General features: G+C 44.9%; 1 protein-coding gene across 1 annotated transcript in view; it reads left to right on the top strand.

Moving 5' to 3' along the window:
* Positions 1 to 27110, top strand: part of LOC143809222 (uncharacterized) — a 119140-nt gene that overhangs the window by 71449 nt on the left and 20581 nt on the right. The window contains exons 6-7 of the mRNA XM_077292341.1: positions 5450 to 5556; positions 9108 to 9188. Coding sequence (XP_077148456.1) covers positions 5450 to 5556; positions 9108 to 9188 — 188 coding nt within the window. The remainder of the gene's footprint in view (positions 1 to 5449; positions 5557 to 9107; positions 9189 to 27110) is intronic.

Below are 27110 nucleotides of genomic sequence, written 5' to 3'. Positions count from 1 at the left end.
AAGTCTTCAAATGTTTCCATTCAGTGACCGTAAACAGAGAAAGAGGTGCGGTTTGTATACATGAGGCCTACATTAGCGTTTCTGTCCTACACCTTGTGGGGGCATTTGTGTTTTTGTTCCTCTCTGCAGGGGGCATCCCTATGACCATGACCTAAGATGGATGTAAGGAATAAGAATAGTTGCATTGTTAATTTGTTAACCTTCCTAGGTGATTATTAAAACACACACACCCGGAGTCTGCTAATACATTAAGTACGGCATGCACTAGGTGGATAGAATGGACTTGGGGTTGGGCAAGCAGATTATGTCTTATATATACTCATGCTAGAACAATTTATGTCCAAGTTCCCAGGGGACTTAAAAGAATGGGTGACGGATAGAAAGCCACTGTGGAAGTGCATGTGGAAGTGCAGCCCCAGCAAGTCAGAAACAATGGCTTACAGGGATGCCAGCGAGACTCCTGGACCAGAGAGAGGAGGAGCTGGGGGGGATTTGGGTCTTCGCAAAGGTGGGAAAGTTTTCCAAGCCCCCAAGCACAGCCCTCATCGGGATGAGGGGGGTTAAGCTGCCAATAAATGTGGGCACATGAGACATTTTGCCAGGGAATATTGAGAATGTTCTAGCCCACATCAACCACGTCCCCAACTGGTGAACAATGTACTGCAATGGGTCAGGAATGCTGAAGGAGAGAGGATCCCACTACCCCAACTGGAAGAGGAAGAGGCATAAGCGGTACAAGACCAAGTGTTCCGACTAGATGGGACACCTCAGCGACCATAAGCCAGCATCTGCAGATGGTCTGGGAAGAGGGCGTGGAGGCTGCGGGGCTCCATGATTCCAGAGCCTCAGTCACATTTATCAAAGAACATGCAGTACTGGATTAATGTATTGTTGTCTCCAGCCATTTGAGAGTCAACGTAGCTGGAGGAGGATCTCTGAACATTCAAAGGTCCCAACTACATTTAGACTGAGATCATATTCATGGAATGGTGGTACCTACCGATAGATGTCTTGCTGGGAAACAACCTAGGAGCAGGAATGGTGTGCCACTGGGCCAATGTTGTAACCTGGAGCCAAGGACTGGTTACCCCACCAGTAGTGAGTAATGCACAAAATACAATGACTGTTACCATGAAGGAACGTGACCTGGGGGAGGAAAATTGCATCAGGGATGAGGCTCAGGGACTTTGGGACACTTACCTTGGTCAGCCAAGATATTGTCCCCCTTGAACAACATTTACCAGGCCATCAAGTGACCATCTCTCTGGCTGGGGGTCAGTGCTCTGGAGATGGGTGCATTTATGTGGGCATTTTACCAGTTGATGTACGTGGGAAGGAGCTGAAGGAGTTGTTCCATTGGTAAGGGCAGATAGCAGGGGAAGCGATATCACATCGTTTGCCTTCATCAGCTTCCAGGATCCACGGGATGCAAAGGACACAGTGTTTGCATGTAAAGGGAGCAAGTTCAGGTCTCGATGGTTGTGTGGAGTTTCCCATGTCAAATCAGCGATCAGGGGGTGGATATAGAGGACCCCGTGGGAGAAACAGTCCCAGCGAATAATACACAGTACTCATCTCAGGGCTTCCCCATCCAGGCATTGCGCAAGATCTGAAAGATCATATGAAAGAAGCTGGAGATGTCTGCTATGCTGATGTGCACAAGGATAATGGGATTGTGGAGTTTATACACAAGGAATATGTGGAATATGCTTTGAAGAAATTGTATGATCTAAAGTTTCATTCTCATGAAGGTGAAACGTCTTCCGTGTCTGTGCTGTGTCTGTGCTGAAAAAGAGGCGGAGGAGTGTGAGGAGCTGGCCTCAGACTTTCTCAGCACGGAGCACCAGTATGTTGATCTTATTGTTGTGATTATAGATGATGAAGGAGTCAGTGACTCTGAAACGCGTAGGATTAGTTGGTCCTGTGTGCTATTCATAGCTCCTTAGCTCCGCAGCTCTGTAGCTGGTCACGTGTACACATCACGTGACTGTGACATCACACAAGGTCCTGCACCTTGTCGGCTTTAGCTATACACACGTGGCCACCACTGCCTGTTCACGGCAGTCACCAAGCTCTGGGGGAGTATGCTAGTCACCGGCCGGGACAGCGTCTCCTATACCACCATTTGCTCTGCAACATATTGGATATTTTTGGAACAGAGATTCAGAGAAGGCTTCAGATACCAACCTTTAAGTGCATGAGTGAAGGACCTTTCCGCATGCCAGCACTGGATACAGTTTTCCTTTTCCTTGATATTAAGGTAAACACATCTTGTTAATCCTAGTCTTTAACGAAGAACCTTGCTTATGACATGTCCTAGCAATAGCATTTTAACTATTTATAGCTTCATATAGGTGTCCTTAGCGCAAATATTACATATAGCTTTCTGTGATTATAGATGTGCTTGCTCATCAGTGTAAGTGCACTAATTTCACCTGCAAAGTGTTCAGCTTCAGGAATCAATGTTTCCATTCAGTGACAGTAAGCAGAGGAAGACATGCAGGCTGCATCTCATGTATAAAGCCTACATTAGCATTTGTGTCCTACATCTGGTGTGGCCTGTGTGTCTTTGTTCCTTTCTGTAGGGGGCATCCCTAATATACAACCATGCAGACAGGCTGAATAGTTGGCTTCTGGAACATTCTTCATTCTAAAGTGTGTGGTGCAGATGGGAATAACAAAAACATGATTTTACCTACTAAGAATCTTTAAACATTGTGCAAGACATGTGAAGCCACGTAAGTTAGGGGCTAACGCCTCAATATTTGAAGAATCTAGCGATAGGTCTGACTATGACTAGAGGGAGAATAAATATTACAAATAGAGTGTTTGATTTAAAAAGGACCCATTGTAACAATGGTTACAATTAGAATAAGGTATCTTGATGGCGGTAGGTTCTCCACAAATTTGTAGTCTTAAAGTTGACACTAGAGATAGATTTGGCAGATGAGGTCCCAATCTTTGTATGAAAAAATGAGAATAAAGAAACTAATGAAAGACATATTATACAGAGGAATTGAAGCAGACTTCCAAATACTGTATGTGGGGTCTAAAAAAAAGTAATCTAAGAGAATACTTTTTCTTTAACCACGATTATCATGCCAATCCTTGGTGACATGAGAAGGGTTTGGTTTTGGAAGAGAATGATAAACTGGTGTTGGCTCCACTCTTAATGTTTTTAGGAGATCTTTTCCTTCTTCCTCTTTGTAGATTACAGAGGTGGAGCCATCTTTGGTCACAAGAAGTTTCAGGGAGAATCCTCAGTTGTGCAAAATCCCATTGTTCGTTCACTTAGTCGTTACCGGAATTTCCCTTGTTTGCATGCTAACTTGACATACGTTTCATAGAAACCTTTTTATGGTAGAAATGTTAACGCTAACACACCTCGTGCTCAGCTTTCTGGAAGTGGCCTAAGTTTAATTACTCATATCTACAACATTGGCTTTCCAACGTTCAGGTGGAACCGCTTTAGTGAGGTTTTGAATATACAACGTGAGTAGCAAGAATGTGCATTTTTGAAGTGTTTTTGCTGCATTTTTTACTTGTGGTTTGGTGCAGATTTTCCCCTCTCATGTGTATTGGTGAAATCTGCAGCAAAAATGCTTATAAAATTGACATTATGCAGATTTACATCTTCCCCAAATCATCAACATGTGCTTGAGACTTAAAGAGACTCTGTCATCTGAATTTGGAGGGAACAATTTTCAGTCATATGGGCGGGTTTTTCGGGTGTTTGATTCACCCTTTCCTTACCCGCTGGCTGCATGCTGGCTGCAATATTGGATTGAAGTTCATTCTCTGTTCTCCGTAGTACATGCCTGCACAAGGCAATCTGTTGCGCAGGCGTGTACTATGGAGGACAGAGAATGAACTTCAATCCAATATTGCAGCCAGCATGCAGCCAGCGGGTAAGGAAAGGGTGAATCAAACACCCGAAAACCCCGCCCATATGACTGAAAATTGTTACCTCCAAATTCAGGTGACAGAGTCCCTTTAAGGATTCCATTCACTGTCCTGTTCCTGGCATCAGGAAACCCTTCAGGTTATGTGACAGATGTGCGCTGAAAAAGAACAGCAAAAACGCAACATGTGCACACAGCCTAAACATTTTTCAAAACAGTGATTTCTTAGCTAGGAATCTATGTGAGCGACTGTTTGGTCACATAGGTATAGAGTGATCTAGTGATTTGGGAGTACATTTTGGTGTTATGGGCCTCTTTAAGAGCATCTGCAAATGGATCGGGACAGTGCGCTGGGTCTTCCAGAATGATTGGTTGATTAGAATACTTGCCTGTGTCTTGGCAATACGCCAAATTTCGTTGGAATTATCTCACAGGGAGGCAGAACTCTTGCGTTAAACCACACTTCACCTCTCCAACCATTTTAACTGATTGTCTAAGGGTACTGTCACACAGTGCAATTTGGATCGCTACGACGGCACGATCCGTGACGTCGCAGCGTCGTATGATTATCGCTCCAGTGTCGTAGACTGCGGTCACACTTTGCAATCACGGCGCTGGAGCGATGCCGAAGTCCCCGGGTAACCAGGGTAAACATCGGTTTACTAAGCGCAGGGCCGCGCTTAGTAACCCGATGTTTACCCTGGTTACCAGCGTAAACGTAAAAAAAAAACCAGTACATACTTACATTCCGGTGTCTGTCCCCCGGCGTTCTGCTTCTCTCCACTGTGTAAGCACCATAGCCGGAAAGCAGAGCGGTGACGTCACCGCCATGCTCGCTTTCCGGCCGGCAGGCGCTCACAGTGCAGAGAAGCTGAGACGCCGGAGGACAGACACCGGAATGTAAGTATGTACTGTTTGTTTTTTTTACGTTTACGCTGGTAACCAGGGTAAACATCGGGTTACTAAGCGCGGCCCTGCGCTTAGTTATCCGATGTTTACCCTGGTTACAAGCGAACACATCGCTGGATCGGTGTCACACACAACGATCCAGCGATGTCAGCGGGTGATCAAGCGACGAAAGAAAGTTCCAAACGATCTGCTACGACGTACGATTCTCAGCAGGGTCCCTGATCGCTGCTGCGTGTCAGACACTGCGATATCGTAACGATATCGCTAGAACGTCACGAATCGTACCGTCGTAGCGATCAAAATTGCACTGTGTGACAGTACCCTAAGTAATGTTGCTGGAGATAAGGAGGTTGTCCAGCGTCCAGAACCTAGAATATATTTTTTCAGACAATGGAAGTCAAACAGTAATGTTATAATGAACAATAAGTGTGGTGATTATTATGTCCTCTGTTGTGCAAATCAGGATCATGTTGTTCCCTACTTCACTAGGACACCTTGACTTTGGAGCCACCCAATGGGAATTGTTTAGCCCCAGCTCAAAGCTTCCAGCATTCTACTCCAGAGACAAATCTGTAATCAGTGACTGGTTGCCTAATGTATTTGCACAAATGTATATATTTTTCTTTTCTGTCTGTTAGGAGACTGGTTAGATGGATTTCAGCTGGCAACATCTTCATCAGGTTCTTCAAGAAATGTGATTATATATATATCGGACTATGAAGTTACTACTCAAATCATTGATCAAGTGAGTATTGCACAGGATTGCCACTTATTAATGGACAAATGTGAACATATTACAGACTTGTAAAAGTGAAGTGTGATAAGTATTGGTGGCCTTTAAGTGGACTTTCCCGGGAAATGTGATTTGCAGTAAAGCTATTCTCTATGAATGGAATGTTCCTTTTTAGGCTCTGCGGTCTCAAAAGACCCAATAGCACAAGAAATATACTTTGTAATAGAAAAAAATCCTTCAACTCACCTTACAGCTCACCTCTCCGGCCCCTGTGCTCCTCATTATCCCTTGTTGCATCTTCTCATCGCCATTGCAAGCTCTGAAATCCTGGGTGTCCTCAAGCGATGTCGGGACTTCTGGCTCTTATGAGGCTTTAGCGTGATGAGCACCAGGATTTCATCGCTCGTGTCGATGATAGGAAATTGCAACAAGAACTGCAAAGGGAACAGTGAAGACCAGAGGGACCAGAGAGGTGAACCGTAAAGTGTTCATAAGTATTTTTTTTCATTTGTAACTTTTGGATGACCCTTCATGGTTCAGCAAAATCATGGTCATCAGGTTACCATTTTGCTGAATCTGTGCAGAAGTGAATTACAAAAACAATCTGCATTTTGGCAAATGTGTGTACAATTTATTTCTATTCAAAAAAAGTTCTTTCATCTCTAATTCTAAAACCTTTTACTACAATGAATCTATTAGAATTAGAGATGGTTTCTGTGCAGTGGATCCGTAACTACATTCAGATTATGCAGTTGGTGCATTATCTCCTGATGGTGAAGTCCTCCAGATACCAAAGAGACTCACCAAAATTCCACTATTTTCCTAGACTGTCTGAATTATCTGACACATTGATAGTTTAGAGGTATCATCCCGAAAGCTTGATTTTAGAAATACTGTTATAATAAACTATATAACTAAAATAAATATAAGCAGCCTCTAAGGGGGACCAAAACGTCACAAAAATATGTTTTTTTTTTGCCATAAGCAGCTTGAGGTGCCATAGGCACCTTACGTCCCATCACTTGTAGCCTACTATATCATAAGGTTGTCCTATAATTTTTATGCAACCTCCGTAATTTTTCTTCTGGTACTGTAAGTCTACGCTACAGCAGCCAAATGGATGAAACGCGTAGACACATAGATTGTACTAGGGCTTTTTTCAGGCTTGGAGAGAGTTTGCCTCTCTTTGGGAACATGAACTCTATTTTTCCAATAGAAGGCCAAATGAAACATTTTGCAGAGTGTTCTAAGAACAGTGACAGTGATATCATCTTTCTTGCATCGTTCAGAATTAATGTATGGAATTATTGCTGTGAAAAATGTTATATTACACAATCATGTGAGATTTACCAAAAGATGGGTCAGTCAAAACAGAAAGCGAGTGTATGGCTTCTCTATGCAGTTTTTTCTGATTATTTATAAAAGTAGACCCAGAATAGAGCATGAATAGAGTTTTTTTTAACCTTGAATGCAGACGGGTAAGTGAAATTATACTGAAGTGCAAATAGCTCCATTGTCTTGTATGTTAGCAGTCAATTTTTTTAAACAAAAAGCATATGGACAAGAAAAATATTAGTGTGAATAAAGCCTTCCACTCTCAGCCCCATTCACATGATGTTTTTTCTGTTCCGCCTTTCTAAAGTCTTCTAATGCTCTGCTACCCATTATCATCCCTTTCTTTACTGGTCATGTAATGCTTCCCATGTGGGTCAAGCCAAGGGGATCTCATGTCCCATTTCTCCATGTCTTCTTGTGCTTCCTTGTACTTTGGTTTCTACTGTGGATGTCCTAGATTGCCAATTCGGTGCATGAATACTAGTAAACACGTCTGCATGCTGCCACATTTAGCGTCTCTAGCACAAGTGACTGGATCATCTCGTCTAGGGCTAGGTGTACTCAGTACTGGGTCCTTCGGTTCGCAGGGGGTTGTCACGGTGGCTGACCCGGTCCATGGCCCTAGGGACATCCGTGTAAAAGGGAAAGGTCTTTAAAGGGGAATGTTTGTGACACCACCTGTGGTATTCGGTCAGGGTGACCGACGCTGCTTTAAGGGGTCCGCTGGAGTGATGTTATGGCAGCTAGATGGGATACCTTCCCACAGGTGAAGTATATCCCCAGGGCTTCCCAGTGTTAGATGGTGAATGGGGAGAGGTGCAGTGAAGAACGAGGACACAAGGTTGCAGTCTCTTTACCTTTTACTGAAGGCTTCAGCATCCACAGTCCAGGGTACCAGAACACAGGGTAGGCAGAGTCTGGCCGGTTTGGAGGCAAATCCAGAGTCCCCTTATCCAGGTGGAAATCAGTAGCCTTCCTCTAGCGCCGTGTGTTTTAGTACCTTACTGCTAAGCATCTCATAAGGTCCTCACAACTGTTGAAGATGTTACAGATGTTACGTCTCTCTCTCTGTCCCCCAGATGGATAGGACAAACCTGTATGACCGGTGACTTGAGGCATTTTACAGGATCTCTATCATGCCCCAGCCTCTCGTGGGTGCCACCTTGCCTCCTGAGTATAGGGCGGGCAGGTAACGTGAAATTAGCTGTCCTGCCGGTCTCTGGAGCAAGGCATAAAGGACTGTTGCTCCCTCGGTTTTCCAGCTACCGGGATCCTGTGCCTCAGAAGGAGGCAGCCTGTGTAGGGCAGAACACCTTTGATATCCACTCCTTTAGTACGACTTTTTCACCCTCTCTACAATACAGTTCTCCTTCAGTGTCTCTTTCTGGAAGCTGCCACACTCAGGGCAGGCACAGCTCCGTGTCCTTCTGTCTCGGCCTCTGACAGGATCCCACCCCTGTCAGGGATCAACTACCTGAGCAAAGCTCAGCCAGCAACTAACTAACTTCCTATCCAGGCAACCAGTTTTACCTAAGTGTGAAGAGTGCCCTAATAAATAGGAGCATAGCTCCCCTTAGTGGCCTGGATGATGAAATGTGTTGTATGTTTGTGATACCTGGTAAAGAGATCTCCTTCATTGCCTCCAAACGTAACATCACTCCCACGTAGAGGAAAATGACATTAATGCAACGACCAGGACCCTGGGGCGCTGCATCACCATTTCATAGTCACATGCAGTAGAATCTTTGCAGTAAAGGAGAGTGTTTACTAAGGAGCTCCCTGCTTCTCCTGTCCCTGTGTCAGCCCAAGGAATTAGAACTTGTGAAACGGAAGGTTTAAAGATGGTGGTGCTCAGACAGATACGTGCACCATATGAAGACAGAGACAGTAAAAACCAATGGACAGGAGTGCTCAATAGGAAATAAATATGTGGGGACGGTGCCCCCCGGGCATCACATTACATGGCCAGTGAGCAAGACATGACCAGTGAAGAGGAGATTGTTTATGGCTGGTAGAGCAGTGGGAGACCTCTGAAAAAGCGGTAGAACTCAAAGTAGAGGTATATTAAAAATCTTTATACATGTTGATATAAATATATTTAAAAGCAAGTGGCCAATCTTTTTTGTATATATGTACAGTTTATACCATTTAAGAAATGTAAGAGCATTGTATAATTAATAACGAAACAAGATTTTAGCATTTGGCTTTAATGATTTTTACTTTTACAGGTTGGGCCTATTGCTGTTCGATCATTGGCAAAAGAAACACATATTCATCCAAGTCAAATATTTACAAAATTGCTAAGAAAGGTACGGTAATTGTTTACAACATTCTCCATCATTCTTATCCAATAACTGCGCTGTTCATTTGTTTTTATAAATTCATAGTAAAAGATAAGATAAGAAACTCTCATACAATTTGAGAAAAAGTCTTATTTCCAAGTTATCAGTTTCTTCTTTTCTCCTTACACTGATTTTACCTTTAAAAACTGCTCAAAAAAGTCTACAAATCTGTCTTCTGAGATGGATCAAATGACTCCTCCTGCTGCCCTTAAGTGTCTATAGAGGGGGGCAGGGATGGGCTGGGACTAAAATCCAGCCCCGGCATTTAAAAGCACACAGGCCAATGCTGCCCTCGCTCCCTACCCCAGATTGGGGTGTCTATTACTTGCAATACCCTGACGGAAGGAATTCAATACTACTACCTATATTTCCAATAATATCACTATTTAAGATTTGATGATATTAGAATATAGCAGGCAAATATCACCAGATATACAATGGTGATAATACCACCACACTGATCATTAACTAAAAGCTCTGTAGTAGTGGGACCAATATTCCCACCATACAGTGACCATATATTGGTAATATCAGTTCTACCTGTTATGTTTGTGGCTTGTTACTGTACACCCAACTCTTCAAATGGCCCCAAAGGAAAAAAAATCTGCCGGTGATAAATCCGGAGGTCTTGGTGGCCACAGTTTCTTGGAGATTACTCTGTCATCAAAGAAGCCTTCAATACACGGCATGGATGGCGTATTTCGACCTTTAAAACTTTTATAGAAACTCTCTTTGGCTCGTCTTTAAGGACTCAGTTTAACAATAAGTTTTTACAACAAAACCTGCTCCTCCAAACTGTATCTGTACATTGTTAGCAAACGAAGAAGGAATTTGTCAGTAGTGAAATGCAAGCACCGCACATAAACTACCGCCATGCAGAACTGCGTGCAGCAAGTCTATCTTGTAGTGAAGACTAGGGTTGAGCGAAACGGATCGTTCATTTTCATAAGTCGCCGACTTTTGGTAAAGTCGGCGTCTCATGAAACCCGACCCGATCCCTGTGTGGGGTCGGCCATGCGGTACGCGATCTTGGCGCCAAAGTCACGTTTTGTATGACGCGTTTAGCGCCATTTTTACAGCCAATGAAGGAGCGTGGGCGGAGTGATGACATAGGGGTTAGGGCGCGCATCATTTTATCGCTTGTGCGCAGTAGCGATTTGGAATGTGTAAAACGAAATTTTCTGTGCCGGGACGGAGAGAGAGAGAGAGAGAGAGAGAGAGAGAGAGAGAGAGAGAGAGAGAGAAGAAAAAAAAAAATAAAAAAAAATCCCCATTGACGTGCATAGGGTTTCGTGTTCCGGCCGATCCTCGACTTTGCGCAGTAATCGGCCGATTTCACCCGACTCGACTTTTCCAACAGTCGGGTTTCGTGAAACATGACTCGACCCTAAAAAAGTCAAGGTCGCTCAACCCTAGTGAAGACTATCGGCTGGGCGACAGGTCAGCGAGACCATTCGATGCGAAAATGTTTCTAATCGCTGATGCTGAGGTCCCTCTCACTTCTCATAAATTAAAGTATGTACAGTCCAAATTTCAGTACAGTCGAACATCTCTTTTAGGGGTTACAGCAATTTTTGCAGGTAAAGTAGCGAGTGAAATCCTGTATGATGTATGTTGCTGTGGGGGCAGCATTACACATAGTATGATGGTCCCACCACAGGTCTCTATACAGTGGGTAAGGAAAGTATTCAGACCCGTTTACATTTTTCACTCTTTGTTTCATTGCAGCCATTTGGTAAATTGAAAAAAGTTACTTTTTTCACATTAATGTACACTCTGCACCCCATCTTGACTGAAAAAAAAGAAATGTAGAAATTTTTGCAAATTTAATAAAAAAGAAAAACTGAAATATCACATGGTCACTGCAGTTCAGTCTTTCTGGGAACGGAGCCTCAGTGACCGTAGGTAACCTCGATGACGTCACCTCCAATCACTGAGGCTGCGCTCACAGCAGGTCATTCACCAGTGGTTCTCAGCCTGGACGGTCGCATTTTGGCGCTGTCCAGGTTTAAAGCTGTTTTCCCCAGACATGGATTATGGCGTGGGACAGAACAACGGACAGGTATGGTATTTTGTTGTTTTATTATTTTTGGTATTAAAGGAGATCATGGGCTTAGGTGGTATAGGCGAGGTTGTCTGTATGGTTTAATTGAGATTATTAATGGAGTCTGTGTAATTTTTTCAATTAAAGGACTTTATTATGGCCGTGTCTTTATTTATAATGCAACTATAGGGTTAGTAATGGAGAGGTGTCTCATAGACGCCTCTCCATTACTAAGCCATTGGCTTGATGTCACCTGACAATACAAAGGTGACATCAACCCTGCAAACATGAGCCCTACTTGCCACGGCTACAGGGCAAGTGGGAAGACCTGGGCAAAGCGCCAGAATTGGCGCATCTAATAGATGTGTCTTTTCTGTTCAGCTGTGGGCTGCTATTTTTAGGCTGGGGGGCAACATCCATGGCCCTTTACCAGCCTGAGAATTCCAGCCCCTAGCTGTCCGCTTTAGGAAGGTTGGTTGTCAAAAATGGGGGGACGTTTTCTTTTTAATTATTTATTTAAATAAAAAATACGGCGTGAAACCTCCTCTATTCTTGCATTCTAGCATTGCTGAAACTGACAGCTGAGGGTTGGAGCCCCAGCTGTGAGTTTTGTCTGGCTGGTTAACAAAAATACAGGGGAACCCACGCTGTTTTTTTTAAATTATTTATTTACAGGTCAGGAGCGGCTGATGAATACTCCCATCCACCGCTCCTTCTCTCGCTGTTATTATCAGCAGCAGGTGTCGGATGATAGGAGCAGTTCTCCCATTAGGTGACACCAGTGACCAGAGTTAAACTTTATACCTCCGATCACAGCTGAGTACTCACGCTGTCATTTGACTGTGTGGGAACCGCGTCTCTCTGACTGGCGGGGATGATATCATCACCGATCAGAAGTGATGTTTGCTACGCTATTATGCACATTACAGCGCAGCAAACACTGGATGCTCGGGCCCCTCATTCAAGTGAATGGGGCACGGGTTCGGGTCGGCGTACTGTTCTGGTACCCAAACCTGAAGTTTTTGTAACTGTTCGGCCGAACCCGCCGGACCCAAACATCCAGGTGTTCGCCCATCTCTAATTAATAGTTGTTTTATGGGTTCTTTGTGTGTCCTCTGTTTGTTACAGTGTAAGTGGAGCGCCCCCATTGCTTCAGGGCCGAGGGGCACCCGGTACCGGGCCTCTGTGTCTCAGTTCTGGGGTTGTCACGGTGGCTAGGCCCGGTCTGTGACCCTGCTGAGGGGCGTCCAGTGAAAGTTGAGAATGTGATGATGTTATGGTGCGGTGCAGGTCGCGGTGAATAACGAGGCCACCAGGTTGCAGTCTCTTTACCTCTTTACTGAAGGCTTCAGGATCCTCAGTCCGGAATACGGTCAACCGGGCTACCTGAGTCCGGCCGGTCCGATGGCACCTCCAGAGGTCCCTTTGCAGGTGGAAATCTGTGCCTACCTTCTAGCGCTTGTGTGTTGTGGTCCTTCCCTGCTGTGCTTACGGGATAGTCCCCACAACTGTTGTGTCTGTTTCTGAAGTTCCCTCACAACTCGATTATGATGTTCTTCTTCGTCCTCCCAGATGATATGGCTTGGACGCACCCGTATGATGGGTAGGCTTGGAGCTCTTCCGGGACCCTAGAGTCGCCCCTCTCCAAATGTTGCCCCCTGTGTCTGCTTAGGTGATTGTGCTCAGCACAATAAACCTCGCTTCTTGTCCTTTCTTGGGGTACCGCCGCGATGAATTGCAGGCGCGGTCCCGTAACGTTCTTTCTGTTCGCTAGGCCTCTGTCAGGATCCCACCCCTGACAGGGACCCCCCTGAATCTTCCCCTGCAACACCCTCTGCCACAGGATGTTGCCTGGTTCCAACCCAGTCAGCTTCTGACTAAATTCCTATCTAACCCCCAGTTTTACCAGATTGTGAGGAGTGGCCTAATACATAGCACCCTTAGCTCCCCCTGGAGGCCAGACTGTGAAGTGTATTGGTGTCTGTGATACTTGGTCAGGTGAACTCCTTCAGTGCCATCAGACGTACCATAGCCCCCCTTAGCGGCGGAGCATCAGTACTGCAACGACCAGGACTCTGGGGCACTGCATAAGTTTACTGTATCGTGCAGTAATGATTTTGTGACCTCACACCACACTCTTGATTACCTGAATATTCTCTGGCTACATAGGAAGCTGCCCATTACGGCACCAGTTCTCCCATGCTTATGGATAGGCAGCGCTTCGGGCAGTCACAGAGATTATCTCTCCTCTGTAACCAGTGATGACACACTGCATTCAGATGTGTCCTCTGCCAGGGACAGGGCTTGATTTGGCACCGGGGCCTAGGGTGTTGCCCAGACAAGGAAACCAATAGAATTAATCCCTTCATGCAAAAGGAAGTAAATCTATGTCTGTGTTTGGGTCCACATGTGAGGAGGGTACTCAGTCACCCACACCCCATAGATGCTGGCTGTATACATAGCCCACATCTGTCTCTAACAACAGTAGCCAGAGATCAATTCCCAAATCGGTTCACTAGTGAGATCAGCGAGTATGCTCGTTACCCGAGTTTTTCTAGCATGCTCGGGTGTTCTCCGAGTATTTCAGCGTGCTCGTAGATTATGTTTGAGTCCCTGCAGCTGCATGATTTGCAGCTATTAGACAACCTGAACACATGCAGGGATTGCCTGTTTGTTAGGGAATCCCCACATGTATTCAGGCTGTCTAGCAGCTACAAATCATGCAGCTGCGGGGACTCAAACATAATCTACGAGCACGCTGAAATACTCGTAGAACACCCGAGCATGCTCGGAAAACTCGAGTAATGCGCATACTCGCTCATCACTATTGTTAACCATTCATTTGCCGCTGTCAATGTTTGACAGATTTAGATGGAATGACTGTTGGTTCACATGCTTGCCCCCATCAGCACTGTCGATTTATCTGCTGAAGATCCTCAAGGCTGCCATCTTGATACTCCTTCATTTTTACTTCATTATATGAGATACTTGTGGACCCTGTTGGAGATTTTGTATTGGGGCCACACCACTGTCATTACCCAATGAAAAAAAGAATCGAAATTCATAAATATTTTTTTTTTGCGTACTTCCCTATGTTTGAGACCTGTAACATTTAATTTTTCTGTGAATGGAGCTGTGCTGCTTATATACGTCTTATCCTGATTTTATGACGGCACACTGTGAATTCTGTGTATGGTCTTGACTAATACAATGTTATTATTACCTATAAAAATGTTGTTTGAAGCCTGCAACAATGTCCATAATCTTAATATAATTAACTTAAAGGTGCTGTCCAGGACTTTTATATTGATGGCATATCCTTAGGATAGGTCATCAATATCTGATCAGTGGGGGAGCGACACCTGGCACACCAGCGATCAGCTATTCCCAGTGTCAGTTGGAAGTGCTCAATTGTGAAGCAACACATCTCTGTCATATGTATTGAATGGGTACTGCACAACTGCTCCCTATTCGAATCAATAGGGGATGCATGTGCAATAACTGGCCATGGCCACTATGCTTTTTACAGAGCTGTGCTATGCAGCAACATAACTGGGCACTACCGGCCGCTGCCAGCACCAGGAACAGCTGATCGCTAAGTGTGCCCGATGTCGCACCCCCAGTGTCCAGATACTGATGACTAGAGATAAGTGAACTCACATTGTAAAGTATGGGGTTCGTACCGAACACCTAGTGTATGGTGCTGAACCTCAAATATTTCCACCACTCCTGGAAGTTCATTTTACATATCCGGGAAGAGATAGAGAGAAAGGGAAAGAGAAAGAGAGAGGAGAGAGGAATTTTCCAGCTCCAACGTTCAAGTCCCCATTGATTTCTTAAAGGTTCAGGTTCTAGTTTGGGTACAGTTCTGGAACCTAACCAAAACTGTGGGTTATAGTTTCGTCGAACCCGACAAACTCGAACTTCTACAGGTCTCCTCATCCCTATTGGTGGCCTATTTAATTTAAACCTCTCTTTTTTCTGCTTTAAATGCAATTTGAGGACTGCTTACATATCCTATATGTAGATGTATGTTCCAATGCTCAAATGATCTCCTGAATGTCACAGGGACATCTTTTTTTTTCATGAATGCAGTTAAGATCTATCACTGACCTCCACTTCATTCTGGTAGCCTGAAAGCACATGCGCCCCTTCTATTGACAGCAGTGTTCAGAAACTTATCAGCCATTGTAGTGCGCGAGATTGTGTGTAAGACAATGTTAGGGGACTGTTAATATTCTCCTTTTAGCAACTGAAAAGAATGAATGCATAATTTTACCCGTTGGAAGCAGGTTAGGGCTATTGGCTGAGAGGACGTATGGGACAAATCAGCAAGTTGGGATGGGCCCGTGTCAGCCACAAAATGTCTTTTTCTATTGGCTCTGTATAAACAAAAAGGGTTTGGCCAATAATAATAAGACATATTAGTAGTAAATCTCCTGAACACATACTAGCCATGAGAAAATATTTTACAATTACGCGCATGGCAGCCAAGATCAACTTCAGAATGGCTGACTAAGATTCTCAGATCTTATGGTGAAATTTTATTCGAGAGAGAGTGGCAGGAGCCACATTTTTCCAAAAGATATAGAATTACTGTCTATAGGGATGAAAGTTTTCTGCACATAAATAACGAACAGTACAGGCTAGGTTGAAACCTAAGTACATGAGAGGACATTTCTGCCACTTCAATGGCTTCCATATTGTTGGTGTTATGTAATGATAGTCTGCCGAATTCACATAGAAGGTTGTCATGGTTAAGGATATATATAAATATATATATATATATATATATATATATATATATATATATATAAATATATATATATATATATAAATAAATTATATATATAATTATATATATATATATATATATATATATATATATACAGTGCCTACAAGTAGTATTCAACCCCCTGCAGATTTAGCAGGTTTAATAAGATGCAAATAAGTTAGAGCCTTCAAACTTCAAACAAGAGCAGGATTTATTAACAGATGCATAAATCTTACAAACCAAAAAGTTTTGTTGCTCAGTTAAATTTTTATAAATTTTAAACATAAAAGTGTGGGTCAATTATTATTCAACCCCTAGGTTTAATATTTTGTGGAATAACCTTTGTTTGCAATTACAGCTAATAATCGTCTTTTCTAAGACCTGATCAGGCCGGCACAGGTCTCTGGAGTTATCTTGGCCCACTCCTCCATGCAGATCTTCTCCAAGTTATCTAGGTTCTTTGGGTGTCTCATGTGGACTTTAATCTTGAGCTCCTTCCACAAGTTTTCAATTGGGTTAAGGTCAGGAGACTGACTAGGCCACTGCAACACCTTGATTTTTTGCCTCTTGAACCAGGCCTTGGTTTTCTTGGCTGTGTGCTTTGGGTCGTTGTCTTGTTGGAAGATGAAATGACGACCCATCTTAAGATCCTTGATGGAGGAGCGGAGGTTCTTGGCCAAAATCTCCAGGTAGGCCGTGCTATCCATCTTCCCATGGATGCGGACCAGATGGCCAGGCCCCTTGGCTGAGAAACAGCCCCACAGCATGATGCTGCCACCACCATGCTTGACTGTAGGGATGGTATTCTTGGGGTCGTATGCAGTGCCATCCAGTCTCCAAACGTCACGTGTGTGGTTGGCACCAAAGATCTCGATCTTGGTCTCATCAGACCAGAGAACCTTGAACCAGTCAGTATCAGAGTCCTCCAAATGATCATGAGCAAACTGTAGACGAGCCTTGACATGACGCTTTGAAAGTAAAGGTACCTTACGGGCTCGTCTGGAACGGAGACCATTGCGGTGGAGTACGTTACTTATGGTATTGACTGAAACCAATATCCCCACTGCCATGAGATCTTCCCGGAGCTCCTTCCTTGTTGTCCTTGGGTTAGCCTTGACTCTTCGGACAAGCCTGGCCTCGGCACGGGAGGAAACTTTCAAAGGCTGTCCAGGCCATGGAAGGCTAACAGTAGTTCCATAAGCCTTCCACTTCCGGATGATGCTCCCAACAGTGGAGACAGGTAGGCCCAACTCCTTGGAAAGGGTTTTGTACCCCTTGCCAGCCTTGTGACCCTCCACGATCTTGTCTCTGATGGCCTTGGAATGCTCCTTTGTCTTTCCCATGTTGACCATGCATGAGTGCTGTTCACAAGTTTGGGGAGGGTCTTAAATAGTCAGAAAAGGCTGGAAAAAGAGATAATTAATCCAAACATGTGAAGCTCATTGTTCTTTGTGCCTGAACTACTTCTTAATACTTTAGGGGAACCAAACAGAATTCTGGTGGGTTGAGGGGTTGAATAATAAATGACCCTCTGAAAATACTTTTCACAATTTTTAAAAAAAATAAACAAAGAAATCACATTCTTTTTTGCTGCAGTGCATTTCACACTTCCAGGCTGATCTACAGTCCAAATGTCACAATGCCAAGTTAATTCCAAATGTGTAAACCTGCTGAATCTGCAGGGGGTTGAATACTACTTGTAGGCACTGTATATATATAAATTTATAGTACAGAGATCACTTTCTCTGTAACTCCATCAGCTCCCCACAGCGTGATAGTTGGGTGCCGATAGTTGCTAGTTCAACCATAGGACTAATATTGGACTCAGATCTGCCATAGTTCAAACCCTAACAGTATAAAAGTGACAGCTTTAATAATGTTCCATATTATATGTTTATATCTCCAGCATGGTGCTGGGTTATATCAATGTGATCAAAGCATCATATGTTCAATTCAACAGGTGGAATTAATAAATATTGGGAAAAAAATTCAGAATAAAGAGTGTTGTGAATTCCGTTCTCGGGATCCCTCCTGTGGTCATGAGTGGTACTGTGTGAGTTTGTTCTTGGGCTCCCTCTGGTGGCCTTTAGCGATATGGCTGGTCTTGGCTGGGCTCAGCTGCTTCATTTCCTGCCTAGGCTGGGCCTATTTAATTCACCTGGACCTTTACTTGTCGCCTGCTGTCGGTGTATTCAGTCCTGATTCTCAGCTCTCCTGAATATTCCTTGTGACCAGTCTCCTGCTGGAGAAGCTAAGTTTGCTTGTTCATTTTGCTCATTATTTCCTTGGAAATGTTTCTCAGTGTATGATGAGTTCAGTCCAGCTTGCTTTATGTGATTTTTTGCTTGCTGGTTAGTTCTGGGGTGCAGCGTGCGCCCCCCACATCGTGAGTCGGTGTGGGGGTTCTTGCATTCTCTGCGTGGCTTATTTTTGATAGTTTTGTATTGACCGCACAGACTCCTATCTATCTTCTATCTATCTAGTGTTAGCGGGCCTCATTTGCTAATCCTGTTTCATTTCTACGTTTGTATTTTCCCCTTAACTCACCGTTATTATTTGTGGGGGGCTCTCCAATACTTTGGGGTTATTTCTCTGAGGCAAGTGAGGTCTTTGCTTTCTCTTTAGGGGTAGTCAGTTTCTCAGGCTGTGAAGAGGCGTCTAGGATTTTAGGAACGCTCCATGGCTACCTTTAGTGTGTGTGGATAGGATTAGGATTGCGGTCAATATAGTTTCCACATCCCCAGAACTTGTCACTATATTCTGGTCATATCTGTCTGGTCAGTTTTGAGATCCTACCACCGGATCATAACAGTACAGCAGGCCAATAAAGTGTTAATGCAGCAGAAAAGGGAGAAGAGAAATCCTGAAGTCATTTTTTTTTTTTTTTGTCTCTGCACTGTGTTTAGCCTCTCTCCTCCCCTTAATCTTTGGGTGGTTCTGAATTCAGCTGCAGATATGGACATTCAGAGTCTGTCTTCTAATGTGGATCATCTCACTGCAAGGGTACAGGGCATTCAGGATTATGTAGTCCGCAGTCCTATGTCAGAGCCTAAAATACCAATTCCTGAACTGTTCTCCGGAGATAGATCTAGGTTTTTGAACTTTAAGAATAATTGTAAGCTGTTCCTTTCTCTGAGACCGCGCTCCTCTGGTGACTCTGTTCAACAAGTTAAAATTGTTATTTCTTTGTTACGTGGTGACCCTCAAGATTGGGCATTCTCTCTGGCGCCAGGAGATCTGTTGTGAATTAGACTTTTTTGGCTCCCTCTTGTGGTCACTAGTGATATGACTCTGGGATTGTCTTTCCTCAGTTTGGCACCCACCTGGGTCGTTAGTCCAGGGGTGTTGCTATATAAACTTCCTGGATTCTCAGTCCTGTGCCTGGCATCGTTGTAATCAGTTCCTTTCTGTTTGCTCCTGTCTGCTGGTTCTGGATCTTGCAAAATTAAGCTAAGTCCTGCTTCCTTGTTTTTTGGTTATTTGCATAGCTCTTATTTTTTGTCCAGCTTGTACTAAATGTGATTCCTGATTTTGCTGGAAGCTCTAGGGGGCTGGTGTTCTCCCCCCGGGCCGTTAGATGGTTCGGGGGTTCTTGAATATCCAGCGTGGAAATTTTGATAGGGTTTTTGCTGACCGTATAAGTCATCTTACTATATTCTGCTATTAGTCAGTGGGCCTCTCTTTGCTAAATATCTAGTTCATTCTTACGTTTGTCTTTTCTCCTTACCTCACCGTTATTATTTGTTGGGGGCTTGTATCCAACTTTTGGGGTCTTTTCTCTGGAGGCAAGAAAGGTCTATCTTTTCCCTTCTAGGGTTAGTTAGTTCTCCGGCTGGCACGAGACGTCTAGAACCAACTTAGGCACGTTCCCCGGCTGCTGCTATTTGTGGTGCTAGGATTAGATATATGGTCAGCCCAGTTACCACTGCCCTAAGAGCTGTTTTTTTTGTGTTTGCAGACTTGGTATGTACTTTTGAGACCCTCTGCCATTGGGGTCATAACAGAGATCCTGCATTGCTAAATGTGGATGCGTTTTTTCTGGCACTTGGAGTGCTTTATGAGGAACCAAATCTGGTAGACCAAGCAGAGAAGGTTTTGCTGGCTCTCTCTCAGGGTCAGGATGAGGCAGAAATTTACTGTCAGAAGTTTAGGAAGTGGTCTGTGCTCACTCAATGGAATGAGTGCGCCCTGGCGGCGATTTTCAGAAAGGGTCTTTCTGAAGCCCTTAAAGATGTTATGGTGGGGTTCCCCATGCCTGCGGGTCTGAATGAGTCAATGTCTTTGGCCATTCAGATTGATCGGCGTTTGCGGGAGCGCAAACCTGTGCACCATCTGGCGGTATTTTCTGAGCAGAAACCTGAGCCTATGCAATGCGACAGGATTCTGACCAGAGCTGAACGGCAAAACCACAGACGTCAGAATGGGTTGTGCTTTTACTGTGGTGATTCTGCTCATGTTATCTCAGCATGCTCTAAGCGCACAAAAAGGTTCGCCAAGTCTGTCACCATTGGTACTATACAGCCTAAATTCATTTTGTCTGTTACTTTGATTTGCTCTCTGTCATCCTACTCAGTTATGGCTTTTGTGGATTCAGGTGCCGCCCTGAATTTAATGGATTTGTCATTTGCCCAGCGCTGTGGTTTTAACTTGGAGCCTTTACAATTCCCTATCCCACTGAAGGGAATTGATGCTACACCATTGGCCAGGAATAAACCTCAGTACTGGACTCAAGTGACCATGTGCATGACTCCTGCACATCAGGAGGTGATTCGCTTTCTTGTGCTACATAATTTGCATGATGTTGTCGTGTTGGGTCTGCCATGGTTGCAGGCTCATAATCCAGTCCTGGATTGGAAAGCAATGTCTGTGTCAAGTTGGGGTTGCCAGGGAATTCATGGCGATGCTCCTTTGGTGTCAATTGCTTCTTCTACTCCTTCTGAAGTCCCTGAATTTTTGTCGGACTACCAGGATGTATTTGATGAGCCCAAATCCAGTGCCCTACCTCCTCATAGGGATTGTGATTGTGCTATAAATCTGATTCCTGGTAGTAAGTTCCCTAAGGGACGACTTTTTAATTTATCTGTACCAGAACATGCCGCTATGCGAAGTTATATAAAGGAGTCTTTGGAGAAGGGACATATTTGCCCGTCCTCGTCCCCTTTGGGTGCGGGGTTCTTTTTTGTGGCCAAGAAGGATGGTTCTCTGAGACCCTGTATAGATTATTGCCTTCTAAATAACATCACGGTCAAATTTCAGTACCCCTTGCCACTGTTGTCCGATCTGTTTGCCCGAATTAGGGGGGCCAGTTGGTTCACCAAGATAGATCTTCGAGGAGCGTATAATCTTGTGCGCATAAAGCAGGGCGATGAATGGAAAACAGCATTTAATACGCCCGAAGGCCATTTTGAATACTTGGTGATGCCTTTTGGGCTTTCTAATGCCCCCTCTGTGTTTCAGTCCTTCATGCGCGACATCTTCCGAGAGTATCTAGATAGATTTATGATTGTGTACCTGGATGATATTTTGGTCTTTTCTGATGATTGGGAGTCTCATGTGAAGCAGGTCAGGATGGTATTTCAGGTCCTGCGTGCCAATGCCTTGTTTGTGAAGCGCTCTAAATGTCTCTTCGGAGTCCAGAAGGTTTCTTTTTTGGGCTTTATTTTTTCTCCTTCTACTATTGAGATGGACCCAGTCAAGGTCTAGGCTATTCATGACTGGACTCAACCTACTTCTGTGAAGAGTCTTCAGAAGTTCTTGGGTTTTGCTAATTTTTACCGTCGCTTCATCACTAATTTTTCTAGTGTGGTTAAGCCTTTGACGGATTTGACCAAGAAGGGTTCTGATGTAACGAATTGGTCTCCTGCGGCCGTGGAGGCCTTTCAGGAGCTGAAGCGTCGGTTTTTCTTCGGCTCCTGTCTTACGCTAGCCCGATGTCTCTCTTCCCTTTCAGGTCGAGGTTGATGCTTCTGAGATTGGAGCAGGGGCTGTCTTGTCGCAGAGAAGCTCTGATGGCTCTGTGATGAGACAATGTGCTTTCTTTTCAAGAAAGTTTTCGCCTGCCGAGCGGAATTATGATGTTGGCAATCAAGAGTTGTTGGCAATGAAGTGGGCATTTGAGGAGTGGCGACATTGGCTTGAGGGAGCCAAGCATCGTGTGGTGGTCTTGACGGATCACAAGAATTTGACTTATCTCGAGTCTGCCAAACGGTTGAATCCGAGACAGGCTCGATGGTCGCTTTTTTTCTCTCGTTTCAATTTTGTGGTTTCATATCTCCCGGGTTCGAAAAACGTGAAGGCTGATGCCCTTTCTAGGAGTTTTGTACCTGACTCCCCGGAAGTTTCTGAACCGACTGGTGTCCTCAAAGAGGGGGTGATTTTGTCTGCCATCTCTCCTGATCTGCGACGAGTGTTGCAGGAGTTTCAGGCCAATAGACCTGACCGTTGTCCACCGGAGAGACTGTTTGTCCCGGACAGATGGACCAGTAGAGTTATTTCCGAGGTTCATTCTTCAGTGTTGGCTGGTCATCCTGGGATTTTTGGTACCAGGGATTTGGTGGCGAGGTCCTTTTGGTGGCCTTCCTTGTCGCGGGATGTGCGTTCCTTTGTGCAGTCCTGTGGGATTTGTGCTCGGGCCAAGCCTTCATGTTCTCGTGCCAGTGGATTGCTTTTGCCTTTGCCTGTCCCGAAGAGGCCTTGGACGCATATTTCCATGGATTTTATTTCGGATCTTCCTGTCTCTCAGAAGATGTCTGTCATCTGGGTGGTTTGTGATCATTTTTCTAAAATGGTCCATTTGGTACCCTTGCCTAAGCTGCCTTCCTCCTCCGATTTGGTGCCTCTGTTTTTTCAGAATGTGGTTCGTTTACATGGTATTCCGGAGAACATTGTGTCCGACAGAGGATCTCAGTTTGTGTCCAGATTTTGGCGGTCCTTTTGTGCTAAGATGGGCATTGAATTGTCTTTTTCGTCAGCCTTCCATCCTCAGACGAATGGTCAAACCGAACGAACTAATCAGACCTTGGAAACTTATTTGAGATGTTTTGTTTCTGCTGACCAGGATGATTGGGTGACCTTTTTGCCATTGGCTGAGTTCGCCCTCAATAATCGGGCTAGTTCTGCTACTTTGGTTTCACCTTTCTTTTGCAATTCTAGTTTTCATCCTCGTTTTTCCTCGGGTCAGGTTGAGTCTTCTGACTGTCCTGGGGTGGATTCTGTGGTGGATAGGTTGCAGCAGATTTGGAACCATGTGGTGGACAATTTGACCTTGTCCCAAGAGAAGGCTCAGCGCTTTTCTAACCGCCGTCTGTCATGATTCCCCAATGGCATGGGAATATCAGAAGCACAAAATAACAGACTAGCTCTCGGGTGATGGAAACTCAAGCTGACCGTGACCTAAATCTACCACACAACTAACAGTAGCCAGGGAGCATTCCTACGGCTGCCTAAATGCCACGCGCCAGCCGGAGAACTAACTACGCCTGGAAGAGGAAGGAACAGACCTGGCTTACCTCTAGTGAAATTCCCCAAAGATGATAGTAGCCCCCACATATATTAACGGTGAGTTCAGAGGAAAAGACATACACAGTATGAAGGTAGATTTAGCAAAGCGAGGTCCACTTACTAGATAGAGGAAGGATACAAAAGAGGACTTCACGGTCAGCTGAAAAACCCTTTCAAAAACCCATCCTGAGATTACTTTAAGACTCCTGTGTCAACTCATGACACAGGAGTGGCAATTTCAGTCCACAAGAGCTTCCAGTAACAGGGAGTGACAAAACTGTAAACTGGACAAAAAATACAAACAAAAAGGACAAGAGTCCACTTAGCTGATCAGCAGACTAGTAGCAGGAACATGCAACTGAATGACTCAGGTTACAATGATGACCGGCAAGGAAGTGACTGGAGAGCAAGGCTAAATAGGGAACTCCCAAAACTGATGGAAACAGGTGAGCTGAGGGAGAAAAGCACACACAAGCCTCCAGTACCACCAGCCACCACCAGGGGAGCCCAAAAAGCGGATCACAACAGTACCCCCCCCTTAAGGAGGGGGCACCGAACCCTCACAAGAACCGCCAGGGCGACCTGGATGAGCCCTATGAAAGGCACAAACCAAATCCGAGGCATGAACATCAGAGGCAGTTACCCAAGAATTATCTTCCTGACCATAGCCTTTCCACTTAACCAGATACTGGAGTCTCCGCCTGGAAATACGGGAGTCCAAGATCTTCTCTATAACGTACTCCAATTCACCCTCAACCAGCACAGGAGCAGGAGGCTCAGCAGAAGGAACCACCGGCACCTCGTATCTCCGCAACAACGACCGATGGAACACATTATGGATAGCGAAAGATGCCGGGAGGTCCAAACGAAAGGAAACAGGGTTAATAATCTCCAAAATCCTATAGGGACCGATGAACCTAGGCTTAAATTTAGGAGAAGAAACCCTCATTGGGACAAAACGGGAAGACAACCACACCAAGTCCCCAACACGAAGGCGAGGACCAACCCGACGCTGGCGGTTAGCAAACCGCTGAGTCCTCTCCTGGGACAAATTCAAATTGTCCACCACTTGTCCCCAGATCCGATTCAACCGATCCACCACAGCATCTACTCCAGGACAATCCGAAGATTCCACCTGACCAGAAGAAAAACGGGGATGAAACCCCGAATTGCAAAAGAAAGGGGAAACCAAAGTGGCAGAACTAGCCCGATTATTAAGAGCAAACTCCGCCAACGGCAAAAAGGCAACCCAATCATCCTGATCCGCAGACACAAAACACCTCAAATACGTCTCCAAAGTTTGATTAGTTCGCTCCGTCTGGCCATTAGTCTGAGGATGGAAGGCAGACGAAAAAGACAAATCAATGCCCAACCTGGCACAGAATGCCCGCCAAAATCTAGAAACGAACTGGGTACCCCTATCAGAAACGATATTTTCAGGAATACCATGCAAGCGAACCACATTTTGAAAAAACAAAGGAACCAACTCAGACGAGGAAGGCAACTTCGGTAATGGCACCAAATGAACCATCTTAGAAAAACGGTCACACACCACCCAGATAACAGACATCCTCTGAGAAACAGGAAGATCAGAAATAAAGTCCATAGAGATGTGCGTCCAAGGCCTCTTTGGAATAGGCAAGGGCAACAACAACCCACTAGCCCTAGAACAACAAGGCTTGGCCCGAGCACACACATCACAAGACTGCACAAAAACACGCACATCTCGAGACAGAGATGGCCACCAGAAGGATCTAGCCACCAAATCCCTGGTACCAAAAATTCCAGGATGACCCGCCAGCGTAGAAGAATGAACCTCCGAGATGACTCTACTGGTCCAATCATCAGGAACAAACAGTCTACCAAGTGGACAGCGATCAGGTCTATCCGCCTGAAACTCTTGCAAAGCACGTCGCAGGTCTGGGGAAATAGCGGATAATATCACCCCATCCTTAAGGATACCTGTAGGTTCCGAATCACCAGGGGAATCAGGCTCAAAACTCCTAGAAAGGGCATCCGCCTTCACATTCTTAGAACCTGGCAGATATGAGACCACAAAATTAAACCGAGAGAAAAACAACGACCAGCGCGCCTGTCTAGGATTCAGGCGCCTGGCAGACTCAAGGTAAATCAGATTCTTGTGATCAGTCAAAACCACCACCTGATGTCTAGCACCCTCAAGCCAATGACGCCACTCCTCAAATGCCCACTTCATGGCCAAGAGCTCCCGATTACCGACATCATAATTTCTTTCGGCGGCAGAAAATTTTCGAGAAAAGAACGCACAAGGTCTCATCACTGAGCAATCGGAACTTTTCTGCGACAAAACCGCCCCCGCTCCGATCTCGGAAGCATCGACCTCAACCTGAAAGGGAAGAGAGACATCGGGCTGGCGCAACACAGGGGCAGACGAAAAGCGGCGCTTAAGTTCCCGAAAGGCCTCCACAGCGGCAGAACCCAATTGGCAACATCAGCACCCTTCTTAGTCAAATCCGTAAGAGGCTTAGCAACACCAGAAAAACCAGTTATAAATCGACGATAAAAATTAGCAAAGCCCAAGAATTTCTGAAGACCCTTTAGAGAAGTAGGCTGCGTCCAGTCACAAATAGCCCGAACCTTGACAGGGTCCATCTCAACAGAAGAAGGGGAAAAAATGTACCCCAAAAAAGAAATCTTTTGAACCCCAAAAACACACTTAGAACCCTTTACACACAGAGAATTCTCCCGCAAGACCTGAAAAACCCTCCTGACCTGCTGAACATGAGACTCCCAGTCCTCAGAAAAAAACAAAATATCGTCCAAATACACAATCATAAATTTATCCAGATATTCACGGAAAATATCATGCATAAAGGACTGAAAAACTGAAGGTGCATTAGAAAGGCCGAAAGGCATCACCAAATACTCAAAGTGGCCCTCAGGCATATTAAATGCGGTTTTCCACTCATCCCCTTGCTTAATTCGCACCAAATTATACGCCCCCCGGAGATCAATCTTGGAGAACCACTTAGCCCCCCTTATACGAGCAAACAAATCAGTAAGCAGCGGCAACGGATACTGATATTTGACTGTAATTTTATTCAGGAGTCGATAATCAATACAAGGCCTCAGCGAGCCATCCTTTTTAGAGACAAAGAAAAACCCAGCTCCTAAAGGTGACGAAGAAGGACGAATATGTCCATTTTCCAGGGACTCCTTAACATACTCTCGCATGGCAGCATGCTCAGGTACAGATAGGTTAAACAAACGACCCTTTGGAAATTTGCTGCCTGGAATCAGATCTATGGCGCAATCACACTCTCTGTGGGGAGGGAGAGAACCAATTTTAGGCTCCTCAAAAATATCCCCAAAATCCGACAAAAAAGCCGGAATCTCAGAGGGAATAGATGACGAGATAGAAACCAAAGGTATGTCCCCATGAGCCCCCCGACATCCCCAGCTTAACACAGACATAGTTTTCCAGTCCAGTACTGGGTTATGAGATTGTAACCATGGTAATCCAAGCACTAAAACATCATGTAGATTATGCAACACGAGGAAGCGAATCACCTCCTGATGGTCTGGAGTCATA

The sequence above is a fragment of the Ranitomeya variabilis genome, chromosome 2 (genome assembly GCF_051348905.1).
Source record: "Ranitomeya variabilis isolate aRanVar5 chromosome 2, aRanVar5.hap1, whole genome shotgun sequence".
Taxonomy (NCBI): domain Eukaryota; kingdom Metazoa; phylum Chordata; class Amphibia; order Anura; family Dendrobatidae; genus Ranitomeya; species Ranitomeya variabilis.
This window is presented reverse-complemented; position numbering and strand designations above follow the sequence as displayed.